The 17,301-nt window shown below is 41.1% G+C and overlaps 1 protein-coding gene across 2 annotated transcripts in view; it reads right to left on the reverse strand.

Annotated features, from left to right (window-relative positions):
* LOC115130498 (protein FAM13B-like) overlaps window positions 1-17,301 on the reverse strand; it is an 82,814-nt gene that overhangs the window by 26,310 nt on the left and 39,203 nt on the right. For both annotated transcript variants that reach the window (XM_029661697.2, XM_029661698.2), the window contains exon 7: window positions 5,591-5,724. In XM_029661697.2, the coding sequence (XP_029517557.1) occupies window positions 5,591-5,724 (134 nt within the window). The remainder of the gene's footprint in view (window positions 1-5,590; window positions 5,725-17,301) is intronic.

Genomic DNA, 17,301 nt, shown 5'->3' on the forward strand with positions numbered 1-17,301 from the left:
ACTACATAAAGAAAAAAAATTAATAAGAATATTTCATTCATTCAGATCTAGGATGTGTTATTTTATTTCCCTCATCTCAGCCATATGCGTGAATGTTCCAAAATGCTATTACGGAAGAACACCATTCGCAAACTCGCACCTGATGCAAGCAGTTTTTATAATGTGTCAGATGGCAGATGGACATACAGCCTAATGGTAGAAACTTAGAAAGAGGGAATATCTGAAGATGCAACAATAGGATTGTGCCTTACTGCCTTTGGATGTTAGAATAAGAAATGTTGGTTTAAATGGCATATCAGAAAATCATAGCTTTTTTTCTATGGTCGGATTTTGGCTGTAGGCTATTAAAAGCAAGGTAAGATTGTTTGAAACCTGGGCAACCTATGATATCGCTGGCTAGGCATCGCATTTGTAATTATTTCGGTTAATATAAAATGTATAATATTAGAATATCATTCCAATGTTGGGCAAATAGGCCTACTAGAATGCACATTTTACTTTCTTCCAGACTGTTTGCGGCCTGCCGGCCCGGAGCGGAGGTTTCGTGTGCCGGGAGTTGCTGTGGCATTTGCATTGTCTGTAGGCTATGGCTAGCTATTATGGTATTCTTGAGAATATGGCTGTATCTCCCTGACCTAAACCGAATGCACACTGTAAAATGTGCAATGTATTTCTGCCTTGCGCCGCAACACTGCCTGTCATGGCGCTGTGTGTGCGCACGTGAAGAGCAGAGTGACAAGATTAATTTTTAGAAGTGATGCGCAAAGGCATAAAAGTTGGTTTAAATTACAGAATGCTGTGATATTTTGGTTAAAAGACTCAAGTCACAGAAAATGAATTTTAACAATATACCACATTACTTCTTACTAGTACTACATGTATTGTTTTAGAAACATTACAAAGCATGCTCATCTGTTTTATTGCATTTTGTTGGTGTGATTTTTAGCAACAACAAAAAATATTTGGGCTGGTAAAAAAATCTGAATGGCTGTTAGATTTTGCCAAATGCAGGTAGATTTTGGCATTGTCAGGCTGGGGAACACATGCATTCTAAATTGTATTTTGTTGTGTTTAAATTGGGCAGCTGGTGGTCTAATGGAATGTCTAAGTTTATTCAGTAATCAGTTCACAATAACATTCTTCTCTCCAATATATTGTATGCATGTGGTTATCATGTTCAATTAATAAATTATAATTATTAATAATGTAATGGTGTTTGTTTACATTAAGATGCAAAAAGGGTTTTGTAATATAGTCTGTATTTATCGGTCTCTGAAATAAACCAATTACTTTAAAAGCACTGCAAATGACCTAGATCAATGCTGGCATATCAAAACATTTAAAAAATAAAAGTTTAATAAAAAATATGGGATGGTTCAAGTTCAGTTTGGGACAGTTGAAATTGCACTTCGGCACGGTACTGGGTGATGAAAAAAGTTAGTTGCAAACCCTGTAGCCACTGCGTTCCAATGTAGATGTTTATCAGTGCACAAAATGTGCCATGTAAAGGGTTAAATACAGGGCAAGTGGGCCAGGCAGAGCCACCCAAACCCACTTTGATAGAGGCTTTCGATTTAAACAGGAAGCTACACCACCAACAATCTAGGGAAAAAAAGTTCCTAAGCAAAAGCGGAACATCTAGAGGCCTATGGGGCGGCAGGGTAGCCTAGTGGTTAGCGCGTTGGACTAGAAACCGGAAGATTGCAAGTTCAAACCCTCGAGCTGACAAGGTACAAATCTGTCGTTCTGTCCCTGAACAGGCAGTTAACCCACTGTTCCTAGGCTGTCATTGAAAATAAGAATTTGTTCTTAACTGACTTGCCTAGTTAAATAAAGGTAAACATTTTTTATTTTTTTTAAATGCTCTAAATTGGAGGCTGACTTGGATCTTTATGTTAAGTATTTTGTTTACTTTACACTAGTGAATCTTTACAGCCTCGTGTACTTCTTGAAACAATCCAGGAGTACAATGAGTCACTCTTAAATCCCTATTGTTCTTCATGCTCTTATAATCTAATCAAAGTTTGTCACGTGCTCTGAATACAACATGTGTAGACCTTAAATGCTTACTTACAGGCTCTAACCAATAGTGCAAAAAAGGTGTTAGGTAAATAAAGAAATAAAAACAACAGTAAAAGGACAGTGAAAAATAACAGTAGCGAGGCTATAAAAGTAGCGAGGCTACATACAGACACCGGTTAGTCAGGCTGATTGAGGTAGTATGTACATGCAGATATGGTTAAAGTAACTATGCATATATATGATGGACAGAGTAGCAGTAGCGTAAAAGAGGGGTTGGTGTAGCTTCCTGTAATGTCTGTGTTGAACAGTATGCTCAGAATGTGGAGGAGTGTGGCCATAAAAACAGACACAATTGTGTAAAGGAATGACAGACTCGCTCCTCTGAAATTATTCTCCATTAATACGATTTAAGCAGCCTGTCATACCAGATCTGTCTGACATTTAGCTGCTGTATGGTGGCCCTGTGGTGGAGCTCTCAATAGCCCTGTTGGCGCTCTGCTGAGATCAAAGTGGGTGCAGGTGCACTGGGACTAAACATAGAGGCGAGGAGGAGATGAGATCAACAGAAAGACTTAGATTATCTTTCATGTCTAGACCTCCGGACTTTTGAAGGGAGACACTCATCCGTTTGGTAGAGTGGAGATCAGCACAGCTTTTACATGGCTACCTGGTCCTGAACTAGCACCATTTTGCTCAGTACATTGAATGAGAAAAAACGTTATGATCTAATACACTATTTTGCTCAGTGTGTAGACACTTGGAGTCAGGAGCCCACGTGGAGTCACCCGATTGAAAAAGTTACGATCACGGTGGGAAATGAACACCCGCCAAATGCAGGTAGATTTAGGCATTGTTAGGTAAGAATGTCTATTTCAACAACCAAAACATTTGGGAATAGTAAAAAATAAAATAAAGTCAAAGCCCAGATGTATATATGATGGACAGAGTCGAGTTGGCTAGTTACATCATTTTGATGTTTTTCAATATTAGTTGGGTTTGCTTCAAATGTCTGCTGCTATGGAAGAAACAGTGATTCGCATGTCTGACAGAGACAGCGTGCCCCTCTACCATGGTAACGGCCCGCCCCTTAAAGTGGCAGCAGAAATTTTTTGTCTTCCCTAAAACATTTATTCATTAACTTTAAGTAATTTCTTATCATTAAAACACTTAAATATATATATTTTTAATCCTAAATGTCAAATGATTTACTCCTTATAAAAAAAATTCAGCGTAGAGCCCTGAACATTTCCCACCATGATTGCTATCACTAGTTGGCTACCACCCGGTTACACAATCCTGCACTTTAGAGAATGCTGCCCTGTATACAGAGACATGGAATCACTGGTCACTTTAACAATGGAACATCAGTCACTTTAATAATGTTTACATACTGCTTTACTCATTTCATATGTATATACTGTATTCTATTCTACTGCATTTTAGTCAATGCCACTCCGACATTGCTCGTCCTAATATTTATATATTTCTTAACTACATTCTTTTACTTTTAGATTGGTGTGTATTGTTGTGAATTGTTAGATACTACTGCACTGTTGGACCTAGGAACACAAGCATTTCGCTACACCCTTAATAACATCTGCTAAATGTGTGTATGTGTCCAATAAAATTTGATATGTAATAATAAATAAGCCGTTTCACTCAGCATTTTGTGGAAATTGTGATTCCAATTATGTAATACTCTCATGTGGGAGCTGAGCTGACCCAATGACATACTATAAGAGAACTTTATGGCTTAACCTGTTGCTTCTACTCGGGACGCTTGCATCCCAACTAGAGCTCTGGAAATGCAAATGCGCTACGCTAAATGCTAATAGTATTAGTTAAAACTCAAAAGTTCATTAAAATACACATGCAGGGTATCGAATTAAAGCTACACTCAATGTGAATCCAGGCAACAAGTCAGATTTTTAAAATGCTTTTCGGCGAAAGCATGAGAAGCTATTATCTGATAGCATGTAACACCCAAAAAGACCCACAGGGGACGTAAACAAAATAATTGGCGTTACACAAACCGCACAATAAAATAGAAAACATTCATTACCTTTCACCATCTTCTTTGTTGGCACTCCTAGATGTTCCATAAACACTATTTGGGTCTTTATTTCGATTAAATCGGTCCATATAAAGCCTAGATATCGTTATATGTAGACTGTGTGATAAACGAAAAAAACATCGTTTCAAAACGTAACGTCATTTTTTAAAATTCAAAAAGTCTACGATAAACTTTCACAAAACACTTCGAAATACGTTTGTAATGCAACTTTAGGTATTAGTAAACGTTAATAAGCGATAAAATTCATCAGGAGGCGATGTAAAGATCATTAGCTGTCCGTCTGGAAAAATGTCCGGCTAGAAACTCAAAGAAAATATCCGGTCCTAGACCAAGAAAAAACTCGAAGGGAAATGACAAGACTCTAGACACCGTGTGGAAGCTGTAGGTACTGCAACCTCAGTCAATTAATTGTGGTTCACCTTTATCAATGGGTTCAAGTAGCGCATGGATATATTTTCCCATTTTCAGTGATCAGTTTTTCCTGTGCTTTTCGATGTAAATGCCGTTCTGGTAAAGCCACAGCAGTGATTTAACCAGTTTTATAAACGTCTGAGTGTTTTCTATCCACACAGACTAAGCAAATGCATATACTATATTCCTGGCATGAGTAGCAGGGCGCTGAAATGTTGCGCGATTTTTAACAGAATGTTCAAAAAAGTAGAGGGTCGACTTAAGAGGTTAACCCAGATACAAGAACATAGCTGTGGTGGAGCAGGCAGCTTGGTTGGAATGTGACATACATTCCCTGGATATGATCGATTAAATATTTTTATTTTGAATAATTTGCTACCATGTCAGTTGTCCTGACTTGGCACTGAAAAAAAAAAAAAAAAAAAAAAAAGTATAGAGCCCTGGCACTAATGTAAAGTAACTGTTGATAAAAAAAAAAGTATAGAGCCCTGGCACTAATGTAAAGTAACTGTTGATAAAAAAAAAAGTATAGAGCCCTGGCACTAATGTAAAGTAACTGTTGATAAAAAAAAAAAGTATAGAGCCCTGGCACTAATGTAAAGTAACTGTTGATAAAAAAAAAAAGTATAGAGCCCTGGCACTAATGTAAAGTAACTGTTGATAAAAAAAAAAGTATAGAGCCCTGGCACTAATGTAAAGTAACTGTTGATAAAAAAAAAAGTATAGAGCCCTGGCACTAATGTAAAGTAACTGTTGATAAAAAAAAAAAGTATAGAGCCCTGGCACTAATGTAAAGTAACTGTTGATAAAAAAAAAAAGTATAGAGCCATGGCACTAATGTAAAGTAACTGTTGATAAAAAAAAAAAAGAAGTTATTTCTTATCAAGCAAAAGTTATTTATCACGATACACATCGCCCAGCTGTAGTACAGATGAATCATTGATAAATCGCACATGAACTGCTCCTTTCAATTTTCTTTGTATTTATTCCTAATTGTCTACGCTTGATATATTTTTGTATACCCAGAGCAGCAAACCAAATTACCCCATGAGGATCATAAAGTCAATCATCAACTTATCTTACCTTGAAGAGGGAGTGACCTGCGTGTTACTGTGTTGGGGGGATTCGGAGGCGGAAGGGGGGCCTTCCTCGCCCTCGCCGTCCTGGGGCAGCTCCTCACATGCCTCTAATTTCTCATCGTCCAGGAGCTCAGTGATCTGCAAGGGAGAGTGAAGGGTCAGGGGACATTTTAGAAGTAGGCTAGGATGTTTAAGTATCATCATACATGACACCTCTGACAGGACACTGAGTGAACTATACCATCACAAACTGTGCACCCAGACAACATTATGTAATACAGTGTTAGGGGCTGACCCCAATTAGTCGACTGGTTGATTGTTCGGTCGACCTAGATTTTTTTAGTCGAGCAGTAGCAAATAAAGAAAAACAGATACATATATATACACACTCAGCAAAAATAAGAAACGTCCTCTCACTGTCAACTACGTTTATTTTCAGCAAACTTAACATGTTGAATCTTATGTTCATACAAATATTTACACAACAGACAAACTGAACAAGTTCCACAAACATGTGGGGTCAAAATCAAAAGTAACAGTCAGTATCTGGTGTGGCCACCTGCTGCATTAAGTACTGCAGTGCATCTCCTCCTCATGGACTGCACCAGATTTTGCCCCACTCTTCCACCAAGGCACCTGCAAGTTCTCAGACATTTCTGGGGGGGAATGGCCCTAGCCCTCACCCTCCGATCCAACAGGTCCCAGACTTGCTCAATGGGATTGAGATCCAGGCTCTTCGCTGGCCATGCACAGAACGAGCAGTATGGCTGGTGGCATTGTCAGTCTGGAGGGTCATGTCAGGATGAGCCTGCAGGAAGGGTACCACATGAGGGAGGAGTGTGTCTTCCCTGTAACGCACAGCATTGAGATTTCCTGCAATGACAACAAGCTCAGTTCAATGATGCTGTGACACACCGCCCCAGACCATGACGGACCCTCCACCTCCAAATCGATCCCGCTCCAGAGTACAGGCCTCGGTGTAACGCTCATTCAATCCGATCATCACCCCTGGTGAGACAAAACCGCGACCCGTCAGTGAAAAGCACTTTTTGCCAGTCCTGTCTGGTCCAGTGACGGTGGGTTTGTGCCCATAGGCGACGTTGTTGCCGGTGAGGTCTGGTGTGAACCTGCCTTACAACAGGCCTACATACAAGCCCTCAGTTCAGCCTCTCTCTGCCTATTGTAGACAGTCTGAGCACTGATGGAGGGATTGTGCGTTCCTGGTGTAACTCGGGCAGTTGTTGTTGCCATCCTGTACCTGTCCCGCAGGTGTGATGTACAGATCCTGTGCAGGTGTTGTTACACGTGGTCTGCCACTGCGAGGATGATCAGCTGTCTGTCCTGTCTCCCTGTAGCACGGTCTCAGGCGTCTCACAGTATGAACATGACAATTTATTTCCCTGGCCACATCTGCAGTCCTCTTGCCTCCTTGCAGCATGCCTAAGGCACATTCATGCCGATGAGCAGGGACCCTGGGCATCTTTCTTTTGCTGTTTTTCAGAGTGAGGAGCCTCTTTAGTGTCCTAAGTTTTCAAAACTGTGACCTTAATTGCCTACCGTCTGTAAGCTGTTAACTAGTGATCCCTTCCCGTTTAACGGGATTGATGACAACACCCAGTGAAATAGCAGCGCTATTAATAACAGAAATACTCATAATAATAATTCATAAATCATACAAATGTTATACACCGGTTTAAAGATGAACTTCTTGTTAATCCAGCCACAGTGTCAGATTTCAAAAAGGCTTTACGGTGAAAGCAAACCATGCTATTATCTGAGGATAGCACCCCATCAAACATACACATGGAAATCATAATTCAACCCGCCAGGCACAACACAAAGGTCAGAAATAACATATAATTCATGCCTTCCCTTTGAAGATCTTCTTCTGTTGGCACTCCAATATGTCCATTAAACATCACAAGTGGTCCTTTTGAACGATAAATTCACTCGTTAGATATCCAAAATGTCCATATATTTGGCGCGTATGATTCAGAAAATACACCGGTTCCAACTCCCGCAACATGACTACACATTATCTAATTAAGTTACCTGTAAACTTGATCCAAACATCTCAAACAACATTCCTAATTCAACTTTAGGTATTTTTAACTGTAAATAATCGATCAAATTTAAGATGGAATAAACTGTGTTCAATACCAGAGGAAAACAAAGTGGAGCGTGTTCAGGTCGCGCGCCTCAACCACAACAGTACACTTTACTCGACCCTCGTTCTGGACAGCCCTACTTCTTCATTTCTCAAAGGATACTCACAGACATCATTCAAACAGTTTTAGAAACTTCTAATAATATGCATATCCTAGCTTCTGGGCCTGAGTAGCAGGCAGTTTACTTTGGGCACGCTTTTCATCCGGATGTGAAAATACCACCCCCTAGCCTTAAGAAGTAAGTGTCTTAACCGTTCCACAGGTGCATGTTCATTAATTGTTTATGGTTTATTGAACAAGCACGGGAAACAGTGTTTAAACCCTTTACAATGAAGATCTGTGAAGTTATTTAGATTTTTACCAATTATCTTTGAAAAACAGGGTCCTGAAAAATGGACGTTTCTTTTTTTACTGAGTTGTGTGTATGTATGTGTGTATACAGTGGGGCAAAAAAGTATTTAGTCAGCCACCAATTGTGCAAGTTCTCCAACTTAAAAAGACGAGGCCTGTAATTTTCATAATAGGTACACTTCAACTATGACAGACAAAATGAGAAGAAAAAAATCCAGAAAATCACATTGTAGGATTTGTAATGAATTTATTTGCAAATTATGGTGGAAAATAAGTATTTGGTCACCTACAAACAAGCTAGATTTCTGGCTCTCACAAACCTGTAACTTCTTCTTTAAGAGGCTCCTCTGTCCTCCACTGGTTACCTGTATTAATGGCACCTGTTTGAACTTGTTATAAAAGATACCTGTCCACAACCTCAAACAGTCACACTCCAAACTCCACTATGGCCAAGACCAAAGAGCTGTCAAAGGACACCAAAAACAAAATTGTAGACCTGCACCAGGCTGGGAAGACTGAATCTGCAATAGGTAAGCAGCTTGGTTTGAAGAAATCAACTGCGGGAGCAATTATTAGAAAATGGAAGACATATAAGACCACTGATAATCTCACTTGATCTGGAGCTCCACGCAAGATCTCACCCCATGGGGTCAAAATGATTACAAGAACGGTGAGCAAAAATCCCAGAACCACACGGGGGGGACCTAGTGAATGACCTGCAGAGAGCTGGGACCAAAGTAACAAAGCCTACCATCAGTAACACACTACGCCGCAAGGGACTCAAATCCTTCAGTGCCAGACGGGTCCCCCTGCTTAAGCCAGTACATGTCCAGGCCCGTCTGAAGTTTGCTAGAGAGCATTTGGATGATCCAGAAGAAGATTGGGAGAATGTCATATGGTCAGATGAAACCAAAATAGAACTTTTTGGTAAAAACAACTCGTTGTGTTTGGAGGACAAAGAATGCTGAGTTGCATCCAAAGAACAGCATACCTACTGTGAAGCATGGGGGTGGAAACATCATGCTTTGGGGCTGTTTTTCTGAAAAGGGACCAGGACGACTGATCCGTGTAAAGGAAAGAATGAATGGGGCCATGTATCCTTCCATCAGCAAGGGCATTGAAGATGAAACGTGGCTGGGTATTTCAGCTTGACAATGATCCCAAACACACCGCCCGGGCAACAAAGGAGTGGCTTTGTAAGAAGCATTTCAAGGTCCTGGAGTGGCCTAGCCAGTCTCCAGATCTCAACCCCATAGAAAATATTTGGAGGGAGTTGAAAGTCTGGGTTGCCCAGCAACAGCCCCAAAACATCACTGCTCTAGAGGAGATCTGCATAGAAGAATGGGCCAAAATACCAGCAACAGTGTGCGAAAACCTTGTGAAGACTTACAGAAAACGTTTGACCTCTGTCATTGCCAACAAAGGGTATATAACAAAGTATTGAGATAAACTTTTGTTATTGACCAAATACTTATTTTCCACCATAATGTCAAATAAATTCATTAAAATTCCTACAATGTGATTTTCTCCCCTCATTTTGTCTGTCATAGTTGAAGTGTACCTATGATGAAAATTACAGGCCTCATCTTTTTAAGTGGGAGAACTTGCACAATTGGTGGCTGACTAAATACTTTTTTGCCCCACTGTATGTTATAAATATATACACACACACAGATTAGTTCACTAAGATGGGTGTACGGGTGTACGCATGCACAAACGCACGTATACACACATACATTCAACCTCTTAATGAACTAATCCATTGTAGAGGACCAGACAAAGCCGATTTATGCTTTATCCAAAAATGTGGTCGGAGGCTCCATATGGAGGGGGTGACAATTGCGGAGAGGCCAAATTGAGCTCAGTACCGCATCGCCATGCACCTCCCATATGTTGTAACAATGCGGAGGATTCTGTATAGCTCCGCATTGACACGATTGGGGGGCGGTAGATCCTGTATAAACACAAACTCACTTCCTTGACAACTCCCCTCACAACAAACAGCTCTGTAATGCACAAGAATGAATGCCCTGACTTCTGCAGAGCCATGTCATCGTAAATGCAACACGGCCAACGGAGACGTCGGCTTGACCATGCAGTGCCCAAGAAGCTCAATGCACTTCTCTCCATGTGTTCTCTCCCACCAATTTGTACACATTCATTGTTTCAGAACTTCATTGTGTGAATTGTATGCTTTTGATTTTTAGTCTATCACTTCCCCATTACATATCACCAGTAGTACATTTACTGTTAATTTCTATCATTTCTAATCTACAATGTTTGTTTGGTTATGATAATTTATGTTAATGCATCAATATATTATTCCAGTCTTACCGTTCTCATTGTCGGAGTGGACATTGTTTGCAGAGTGCACAACTTATGCTACACTTGTGAGAAACACGTTTTGGTTTATTTCATACCATTTACAAGTTTAGTCAATTAAAATGTAGTCATTATCTATTGTTTGGTGCGCTCCAGTCAAGGTTACGTAAGGATGTGCACCTGATTACTCATAGACGTATATAGGCGACCTGGCCTGTGCGCAAATGTAGGCATTTAAATGTGCCCATTTGGGGATCTGATAACTTTAATACACCACCACTAATGAGCTGTGGAGCTTGTCAAAGTAATGTTGTTTTTTTCACCTCAAACAGCAAGCAAACTAATTCTGTTTTTACATCCATTGAGAATGACAATAGTTCCTCAATGTAGGCCATTTGAAAAACCTTTACAGCGCTCTCCCTTAAGATAACCACTCAGCGTGAAAGGGAAAAATGTCAAGCTCTGATCCAGTGGAAACATCATAAAATAGGCCTACCTGATTACTTCTTGTCAGTGCTCGACTTGGACTGAAATAGGTTCCAGTACTCATTTTGGGTGCTGGTCATTTTTTATATTTAAGTGTTGTTTATATTAGGTGCAGGAGCTCCACAATACTTTTTAGCTAATATTCTGTAAAGAGGAACGGGAGCTCAAGCAGTAGAACATTTGAGGTGCCGGAACTCCGCTCCGGAGAGCTCCTGCCCAAGTCAAGCACTGCTTCTTATCCTTTGCACAAAAAGCCTAAAAATCTAATCTTATTGGTCACATACACGTGATTACCAGATGTTCTTGTGGGAGTAGCGAAATGCTTGTGCTTCTAGCTCCGACAGTGCAGTAATATCTAACAAATTACACAACACACACAAATCAAAGTAGAAATTAATTAAGACTATATACAGTTGAAGTCGGAAGTTTACATACACCTTAGCCAAACACATTTAAACTCAGTTTTTCACAATTCCTGACATTTAATCCTAGTAAAAATCCCTGGTCTTAAATCAGTTAGGATCACCACTTTATTTTAAGAATGTGAAATGTCAAAATAATAAGAGAGAATTATTTATTTCAGCTTTTATTTCTTTCATCACATTCCCAGTGGGTCAGAAGTTTACATACGGTCAATTAGTATTTGGTAGCATTGCCTTGAAATTGTTTAACTTGGGTCAAACATTTCAGGTAGCCTTCCACAAGCTTCCCACAATAAGTTCCCTGAATTTTGACCCATTTCTCTTGACAGAGCTGGTGTAACTGAGTCAGGTTTGTAGGCCTTCTTACTCGCACAAACATTTTCAGTTCTGCCCACAAATCTTCTGTAAGATTGAGGTCAGGGTTTTGTGATGGCCACTCCAATACCTTGACTTTGTTGTCCTTAAGCCATTTTGCCACAACTTTGGAAGTATGCTTGGGGTCATTGTCCACTTGGAAGACCCATTTACGACCAAGCTTCGACTTCCTGACTGATGTCTTGAGATGTTGCTTCAATATATCCACAATTTTCTTGCCTCATGATGCCATATATTTTGTGAAGAGCACCAGACCCTCATGCAGCAAAGCACCCCCACAACATGATGCTTGCCACCCCGTGCTTCATGATTGGGGTGGTATCCTTCAGCTTGCAAGCATCCCCCTTTTATTCCAAACACAACGATGGTCATTATGGCAGTTCTATTTATGTTTCATCGGACCAGAGGACATTTATCCAAAAAGTACGATCTTTGTCCCCATGTGCAGTTGCAAACCATAGTTTTTGTGGAGGTTTTGGAGCAGTGGCTTCTTCCTTGTTGAGCGGCCTTTAAGGTTATGTCGATATAGGACTCCTGTGGATATAGATACTTTTGTGCCAGTTTCCTCCAGCATCTTCACAAGGTCATTTGCTGTTGTTCTGGGATTGATTTGCACCTTTTACACCAAAGTACATTCATCTCTAGGAGACAGAACGCGTCTCCTTCCTGAGCGGGATGACGGTTGCGGGTCCCTTGGTGTTTATACTTGCGTACTATTGTTTGTACAGATGACTGTGGTACCTTCAGGCGTTTGGAAATTGCTCCCAAGAATGAACCAGACTCTTGGAGGTCTACAATTTATTTTCTGAGGTCTTGGCTGATATCTTTTGATTTTCCCATGATGTCAAGCAAAGAGGCACTGTGTTTGAAGGTGGGCCTTATAATACATCCACAGGTATACCTCCAATTAACTCAAATTATGTCAATTAGCCTATCAGAAGTTTCTAAAGCCATGACATAATTTTCTGGAATTTTCCAAGCTGTTTAAAGGCACAGTTAACTTAGTGTAAGTAAACTACTGACCCACTGGAATTGTGATAAAGCGAATTATAAGTGAAATAATCTGTCTGTAAACAATTGTTGGAAAAAATACTTGTGTCGTGCACAAAGTAGATGTCCTAGTCGACTTGCCAAAACTATAGTTTGTTAACAAGAAATTTGTGGAGTGGTTGAAAAAGAGTTTTAATGACTCCAATCTAAGTGTATGTAAACTTCTGACTTCAACTGTACATATGGACGAGCGATGTCAGAGTGGAACGGACTAAGATACAGTAGAATAGTACAGAAAAACAGTATATACACATGAGATGAGTAAAGCAAGATATGTAAGCATTAAGTGACTGAGATATCGTAGAATAGTATAGAATACAGTATGTACATATGAGATGAGTAATACAAATATGTAAACATTATTAAAGTGACTAGTGTTCCATTCCTTTAAGTGGCCAATGATTCCTAGTCTATGCCTATAGGTACCAGCTTCTAATGTGCTAGTAACGGCTGTTTAACATTGATGGCCTTGAGATAAAAGCTGTTTTTCCAATCTCTCGGTCCCAGCTTTGATGCACCTGTACTAACCTCACCTTCTGGATGATAAGCGGGATGAACAGGCAGTGGCTCGGGTGGTTGATGTCCATGATTATCTTTTTGTCCTTCCTGTGACATCAGGTGCTGTAGGTGACCTGGAGGGCGAGTAGTTTGCCCCCGGTAATGCGTTGGACAGACCACACCACCCTCTGGAGAGCTCTGCGGTTGTGGGCAGTGCAGTTGCCGTACCAGGCGGCATCCGACAGGATGCTTTCAATTGTGCATCTACAAATTTGCGCAGGTTTTAGGTGACAAAGCAAATTTCTTTAGCCTCTGTCTGTGTGGGTGATCCATTTCAGTTTGTCAGTGATGTGTACGCCAAGAAACTTTAAGCTTTCCATCTTCTCCACAGCTGTGTCTGTCACGAGCTCACTGGTGCGGGAAACTCGAGGGCCCAGAATATTTTGTACAATGTTGCAAGTTCGCTAGCACAAGCTTCAGGCTGGACCCAGTTGATACAATGTTTCAAGTTTGTTACAGACAGCCCATGCATAGCCAATGTGATATACACTGCTCAAAAAAATAAAGGGTACACTAAAATAACACATCCTAGATCTGAATGAATGAAATATTCTTATTAAATACTTTTTTCTTTACATAATTGAATGTGCTGACAACAAAATCAAACAAAAATCATCAATGGAAATCAAATTTATCAACCCATGGAGGTCTGGATTTGGAGTCACACTCAAAATTAAAGTGGAAAACCACACTACAGGCTGATCCAACTTTGATGTAATGTCCTTAAAACAAGTCCAAATGAGGCTCAGTAGTGTGTGTGGCCTCCACGTGCCTGTATGACCTCCCTACAACGCCTGGGCATGCTCCTGATGAGGTGGCGGATGGTCTCCTGAGGGATCTCCTCCCAGACCTGAACTAAAGCATCCGCCAACTCCTGGACAGTCTGTGGTGCAACGTGGCGTTGGTGGATGGAGCGAGACATGATGTCCCAGATGTGCTCAATTGGATTCAGGTCTGGGGAACGGGCGGGCCAGTCCATAGCGTCAATGCCTTCCTCTTGCAGGAACTGCTGACACACTCCAGCCACATGAGGTCTAGCATTGTCTTGCATTAGGAGGAAACCAGGGCCAACCGCACCAGCATATGGTCTCACAAGGGGTCTGAGGATGTCATCTCGGTACCTAATGGCAGTCAGGCTACCTCTGGCGAGCACATGGAGGGCTGTGCGGCCCCCCAAAGAAATGCCACCCCACACCATGACTGACCCACCGCCAAACCGGTCATGCTGGAGGATGTTGCAGGCAGCAGAACGTTCTCCACGGCGTCACCAGACTCTGTCACGTCTGTCACATGTGCTCAGTGTGAACCTGCTTTCATCTGTGAAGAGCACAGGGCGCCGGTGGCAAATTTGCCAATCTTGGTGTTCTCTGGCAAATGCCAAACGTCCTGCATGGTGTTGGGCTGTAAGCACAACCCCCACCTGTGGACATCGGGCCCTCATAGAGTCTGTTTCTGACCGTTTGAGCAGACACATGCACATTTGTGGCCTGCTGGAGGTCATTTTGCAGGGCTCTGGCAGTGCTCCTCCTGCTCCTCCTTGCACAAAGGCGGAGGTAACGGTCCTGCTGCTGGGTTGTTTCCCTCCTACGGCCTCCTCCACGTCTCCTGATGTACTGGCCTGTCTCCTGGTAGCACCTCCGTGCTCTGGACACTACGCTGACAGACACAGCAAACCTTCTTGCCACAGCTCGCATTGATGTGCCATCCTGGATGAGCTGCACTACCTGAGCCACTTGTGTGGGTTGTAGACTCCGTCTCATGCTACCACTAGAGTGAAAGCATTCAAAAGTGACCAAAACATCAGCCAGGAAGCATAGGATCTGAGAAGTGGTCTGTGGTCACCACCTGCAGAACCACTCCTTTATTGGGGGTCTTGCTAATTGCCTATAATTTACACCTGTTGTCTATTCCATTTGCACAACAGCATGTGAAATTTATTGTCAATCAGTGTTGCTTCCTAAGTGGACAGTTTGATTTCACAGAAGTGTGATTGACTTGGAGTTACATTGTGTTGTTTAAGTGTTCCCTTTATTTTTTTGAGCAGTGTATATATATATATTTTTCCTTCAGGATATTTTCTACTTTTATTTGTTGGCTTCATGTAGGCCATTTTTACATAGTTGGCAATAGAAGTTACTTTAGGTTTGTATCATTTCAATTTAGATACAATTCTTATTAACCACATGACAAAGATTGAGATAGGAAGACATTATTATAAATGAAACTGTTCCATGAAAATGTACATATGAAAACCATAACTGGCACTCAGATTGGTAGAAATGATAAGATAAATTGGCATTGCTGATTCCTCGTATAGCCTATTACCGGCAACTTCAGGAGAGTAATGGCAGAATCTGAAAAAGCCAGCAGGAGCGTGAGGAGAATGCTTGGGTCAGGTTGAGTCATGAGTCTTATCTCAAACAGTAAGTTTAAAGCATCAGACAAGCTCAATTAATTTAGTTGATTTTATTAAAACACATAGGGTATGTCTATATATGGAAAAATCCACATTGGTCGAAAGTACAGACAACTTTTCAGTCAACCAAGATTTGTTTGTTGTTATTTTCGGGGACAGCCCTTTACAGTGGGGTCCGGAATGATTGGATCCCTTGATAAAGATGGGCAACAAAGGTATAAAATAAATACAAATAATGAGCTTTCGAAATAACAATGCATATGCAGAAAATTCCTCCTCCTATACTCCCCTGCTCTAAAATATAATTTTATTTGTCACATGCGCCGAACAGGCGGTATAGACCTTACTGTGAAATTCTTACCCATAACTCTATTTTCTTGACTGGATTGTTGGTTAAGAAAATATTTACTAAATAAACTCAAGTAAAAAAATAAAAACAATAAAAATATTAACAATAATGAGGCTAGAGTATATACAGGGGGTAAATGTGCGGGGGTACAGGTTAGTTGAGGTAAATTTGTACATGTAGGTAGGGGTAAAGTGATTATGCATAGATAATAAACAGCGAGTAGCTGTTGGGGGGGGGAAGAGAACGCAAATAGACCGGGTGACCATTTCATTAATTGTTCAGCAGTATATAGGTCTATTGTTCAGCAGTATACAGGAAGCTTGGCCCCAGGGATGTAATGCACGACCCTATGTAGCGCTTCACACAGGACCCAAACCGGCTGCGCGCATGCGCCATCGTGCATAAATTCAATTGGTCCCTCTACACCAAACACAATCACGACACAGGTTAAAATATCAAAACTCTGAACCAATGACATTAATTTGGGGACAGGTCGAAAAGCTTTAAACATTTATGGCAATTTAGCTAGTTAGCTTGCACATGCTAGCTAATTTGTCCTATTTAGCTAGCTTACTGTTGCTAGCTAATTTGTCCTGGGATATAAACACTAGGTTGTTAATTTACCTGAAATACACAAGGACCTCTACTCTGACAATTAAGCCATACATAAAACGGTCAACCAAATCGTTTCTAGTCATCTATCCTCTTTCCAGGCTTTTTCATCTTTGAACTTATATGGTGATTGGCATCTAAACTTTCATAGTATTACCAGGACAACCGGCAACACAGTCTTTCAATCACCCACGTGGGTATAACCAATGAGGAGATGGCACGTGGGTACCTGCTTCTAAACCAATGAAGAGATGGGAGAGGCAGGACTTGCAGCGCGATCTGCGTCAGAAATAGGAATGACTTCTATTTTAGCCTTTGGCAACGCAGATGCTCGTTGACACACGCGAGCAGTGTGGGTGCAATAATTGAATAACAGATTCCTGAATGTATTTTGTGACGCGACCGGTGTAGTCAGGGTATTACGGTCAGATGCTGCGCAGTTGCCATACCAGGTAGTGATGCAACCAGTCAGGATGAAACTGGCTCTCCACAGGAAAGGAAAACCCAGAGTTACTTCTGCTGCAGAGGATAAGTTCATTAGAGTTAACTGCACCTCATATTGCAGCCCAAATAAATGCTTCACAGAGTTCAAGTAACAGACATCTC

The sequence above is a fragment of the Oncorhynchus nerka genome, linkage group LG6 (assembly GCF_034236695.1).
Source record: "Oncorhynchus nerka isolate Pitt River linkage group LG6, Oner_Uvic_2.0, whole genome shotgun sequence".
Classification (NCBI taxonomy): domain Eukaryota; kingdom Metazoa; phylum Chordata; class Actinopteri; order Salmoniformes; family Salmonidae; genus Oncorhynchus; species Oncorhynchus nerka.